Below are 4,233 nucleotides of genomic sequence, written 5' to 3'. Positions count from 1 at the left end.
CAGAATAAGACTGAACTCTAGGCCTCTGACTCTAAGACAACTGTACCTACAATTAAAATACAGTACTGTTCCATAAAGATAACATACCAGCAATAAGAACAAAAGGGTAAAAGGACTTGAAACATGGTTAAGTCCCATGGTGCAAGCCTAGAAATTATTAGATAGCATGTTCTAATCAATCTCAGATGTAAGCCTCCAGGTCAGACAGGGGCTCCTACAAGATAAGAGCTTAGAGCTTCAGCTGTGCTACCGGTGACAAAGAATTGGACTTGGTACCCACACAGTAATGTTAGTGAGGAAAATCCTCAGGATAATTCTCAAGATTGAAAATGGAGAAGAGGACCTATTTCTAACTCAGCCAGTACTGCTTATTATCAACACCTTCCAGAGCTCCTAGAGGGTCATATATTTGAGCAAGCATTTGGGATCTCCTGCCAGACGTGTTGTATTACACAAAACAAAGGAGCTTCATAAACAGTAGGGAAAACTGGCTACAGGATATAGATGTAATATGTAGTGTGCCGTGCTGTGCTTCAAAATGTTCCTTGAGTTAAATTCAGGGAGCAGAGGTAAGTACTTGTGCTTTACAAACTCTTCCTCTCTTCTATTGGTAAACATGGGGAGAAAAGGGTGAATGCTTCACAATCCATAATCCTCAAGCCGAGTTTCCTTTCTTTCCACAGATGATGGCCAAAGGTGAGGACATCCTTTGGAATGAGATGAACAAAACTTGGACAACAAGGAACTGAAGTTCTACCTCTTTAGAGCGGAAAAAAAAAAAAAAGATACCGGAAGTTTCTTATGCTCCTTCCTACACACCAGGTAGCTCCTCCTTTTCTTGTGATACTGTCAGATTCTTTATACTGCATCCTTTCTGCACCACTAAGCTTGGTCACATTTAAATAGTGAGTTCTAGAATCCTTTTTCCAACCCTTAAGTCCATATGTGCTGTTGGTGGATATATGTGTAAGTTTGAACTTGAAACACTAAAGGGCATTAAATTGGTCTCTGTAACATAAAACAACATAGAGCCCCTGTCCAATTTCCTGTCCATGGACTATTTTATTTCCTACTTGAGTTTTAAAGAAAATTGGAGCAAAGTCTCTGGATGTCTAGGCACTATTCGCTTCTAAGAAGAATTTGAAAGTATTATTTCTGATAATTATAACCATAAAATAAAGGCTAATTAAGAAATATTTGGAAAAAATAAAGAATAGAAAGTTGTTACCGCCCCAATTCCCATAGTCTAGAAGAAACTAAGTGAAAATTTTGGAGCCAGATATATTTTTATAGCCATATATCTATATAGGCATGTAGATATACAGATATACACATATATAGTAATCATTTCTGTTATTAAGAAAATTCTTCTTCGTGAAATGTTATATCATCAGCATTCTCCCTTATCCTTACCTCTTCATCAAGACTACAATTTACACTGGTGATATTACATGTGATATTATGTGTTCTCATGTGTATCATAACCATAACATGCCAGAATGTCAGCATCTTAGAGAAAAAAATGATAATACTTATTAAGAATGATTGAACTTGACACATAATATTACATGCGATGCCATGTTTGTTTTTCTTCTACATTGAATGGCAGGGGGGGAATGTTTAGTAATAATAATAATGCATATTTAAACTTTGAAGGACTTTTAGGGAAATATATCCAGCATCTCACCATTTGAAATTATGTTGACCAATGGTTTAAAAGAGATAATCTTTATCATCTTAGTGATTTATCCCCATAGGTCTGGACTACTATGAGGTTTTCTCAAGAATCGATGTTATGTTCTATCATTGCTTTCCGGCATCTAATTAGATGACAGTATTTTATTTTTTAATTTCCAAGCATTAATTTAGAATTTCATGCATTAACAAGGATAAATGTCATCATCTTAGTATGTAGCTTGGATTCACTTTTTAAACATTATATATGCATTTAAAAACAGACTGTAGTTTTACTCTGACAATTTAGGGTAAACAGACAATTGTATTTTGATAAAATATTTTGCAAAGTGTTCCATAACCTTTTCACAATGCAACGTATCATACAGCACATTATTTGTTTCTTAAAAGCATAAAACAACTATCATAAGCATTCTGGATTCAGTGTCAATTTCGAAAATCGAGGACTCATGAGACCCTTATTACACATCACAGTGCATGTGCCATAGAATGTGTTGCATAAATAAGTGAAGAATACTAGCACTATGGAACGAACTGGGTTCAGTGACAATACATAATCAGGACACTATTTAGATTAGGAGGGAAACAACCTTTGCTAGAAAAGATACTTTTAAGTTGGGAGAGGTTCTTCCAGCTTAACAGAACAGCATACACAAAAGCATAACGAAAAAAGAGGGTATGCAGTATTTTCCGGGAAGTAAAAGAAATTGAGCATGGTCATTTCAGAGCATTGAGGGTATCAGTAGTGCCTTCAGAAATTCTACATGAGAGGGACTTAGGGGTGACAGTTTGGTTGAAGGAGGAGCTAGAGACTATCCATGAAGTTGTGTTGCATACCAAGCACATTGCTGTCCCTTAGATTGTATTTCTATGTTAGGATGTCATTTGTGGGGAGGCTAATGAAGATTACTGTGAAGAAACTCTACCAAATAATCCTTCCATTACACCATCATTGTGGAGATACAGAAAAGTGGGAGGAAAGGGGATTAAGATAAGCTTTGGATTGTTTCTGGTGAAGTTTCTGGCTTTGCTTTCTCTTAGTCACCCTGGATTAGAAAATATCCTCGCTCATCTGGGACCTTTTCTGAACAGAAAGACAGCTCTTCCTCTTTCACACCTTTCTCCTCAACAACTCCTCCCAAGGATAAAACAAATAATGGAAGGGAAAGTTATTTGATAAATATACATCAGAAATTTAAATTTCCCTGAGACTTGTCCTTTTCTAAACCCTGAATGTGACATGGACACATGAAGATGGGGAATTCTTCAGCTGTGACCGAATTCATTCTGGTGGGACTTTCCAAATACCCAGAGCTCCAGCTTCTTCTGTTCATGCTCTGCCTCATCATGTATGTGATAATCCTGCTGGGAAATAGCCTCCTCCTTGTCATCATCACACTGGATTCTCGCCTCCACACCCCCATGTACTTCTTCCTCGGGAACCTCTCATTCTTGGACATCTGCTACACATCCTCATTCATTCCCCCGATGCTTACCATATTTAAGTCTGGAAGAAAATCTATCTCCTTCATGGGCTGTGCTCTGCAGATGGTTGTCTCCCTTGGGTTGGGCTCCACTGAGTGTGTCCTCTTGGCTATGATGGCCTATGATCGATATGTGGCCATCTGCAACCCGCTGAGGTACCCCATCATCATGCACAGGGTGCTCTATGTGCACATGGCTGCTTGGTCCTGGATCATAGGCTGTCTAAACTCCTTAGTGCACACAGTCATGACAATGATATTGCCTTTCTGTGGGAATAATGTCATTGATCATATTACCTGTGAGATCCTGGCCCTTCTTAAACTCATATGTTCAGACATTTCCATGAACGTGTTCATCATGACTGTGGCAAGTGCTGTTTTATTGGTGATTCCTCTGCTGTTAATTTTCATTTCCTATGTTTTTATCCTCTCTTCCATCCTGAGAATTAATTCTGCTGAAGGGAAAAAGAAAGCTTTTTCTACCTGTTCTGCCCACCTGACTGTGGTCATCTTATTCTATGGTTCAGCCCTTTTTATGTACATGAAGCCCAAGTCAAAGGACACAAAAGCATCTGATGAGATCATTGCACTGTCTTATGGAGTGGTAACCCCAATGATGAACCCCATCATCTATAGCTTGAGGAATAAAGAGGTGAAAGAGGCTGTGAAGAAAGTCCTGAGCAGACACCTGCATCTATGGAAAATATAAAAGGTCTTGAAGCATGTGATACCCTACGTGTCGAGACCAGATCAGATCTTTGTGTTCCCAAGTGACAGAACTCAGTATTAAGAGAACTGATCTGCTTGTAAGTCCAAATATATGATTTACATTCTTTTCAACACAGAAGTCTCAGGTAAGCCTTCCGAATAGTGTATAGGCTACAGTTTCTAATTGTACTCAGCTTTGCCATTCAGTCCCATACAGGGCACATGGCATTTCCTCAAGATAAATCTCTCTTCTCTCGGCTTTCTTTTCTCTCTCTCTTGTTTTTATTTTTTTCTGTTCTCTTCCCCATTTCCTCCTTCTTTTCCTCTCTCCTTCTCCATCTATTTT

At 38.4% G+C, this 4,233-nt stretch overlaps 1 protein-coding gene across 1 annotated transcript; it reads left to right on the top strand.

Annotated features, from left to right (window-relative positions):
* Positions 1-2,219: 2,219 nt before the first annotated feature.
* LOC115276635 (olfactory receptor 13D1-like) lies at positions 2,220-3,888 on the top strand. The gene is made up of 2 exons (XM_029920692.1): positions 2,220-2,238; positions 2,966-3,888. Exons 1-2 carry the CDS (start codon positions 2,220-2,222, stop codon positions 3,886-3,888), a joined length of 942 nt encoding a protein of 313 aa, XP_029776552.1.
* The last annotated feature ends 345 nt before the right edge of the window (positions 3,889-4,233 follow it).

The sequence above is a fragment of the Suricata suricatta genome, chromosome 13, assembly GCF_006229205.1.
Source record: "Suricata suricatta isolate VVHF042 chromosome 13, meerkat_22Aug2017_6uvM2_HiC, whole genome shotgun sequence".
NCBI classification, from domain to species: Eukaryota; Metazoa; Chordata; class Mammalia; order Carnivora; family Herpestidae; genus Suricata; species Suricata suricatta.
This window is presented reverse-complemented; position numbering and strand designations above follow the sequence as displayed.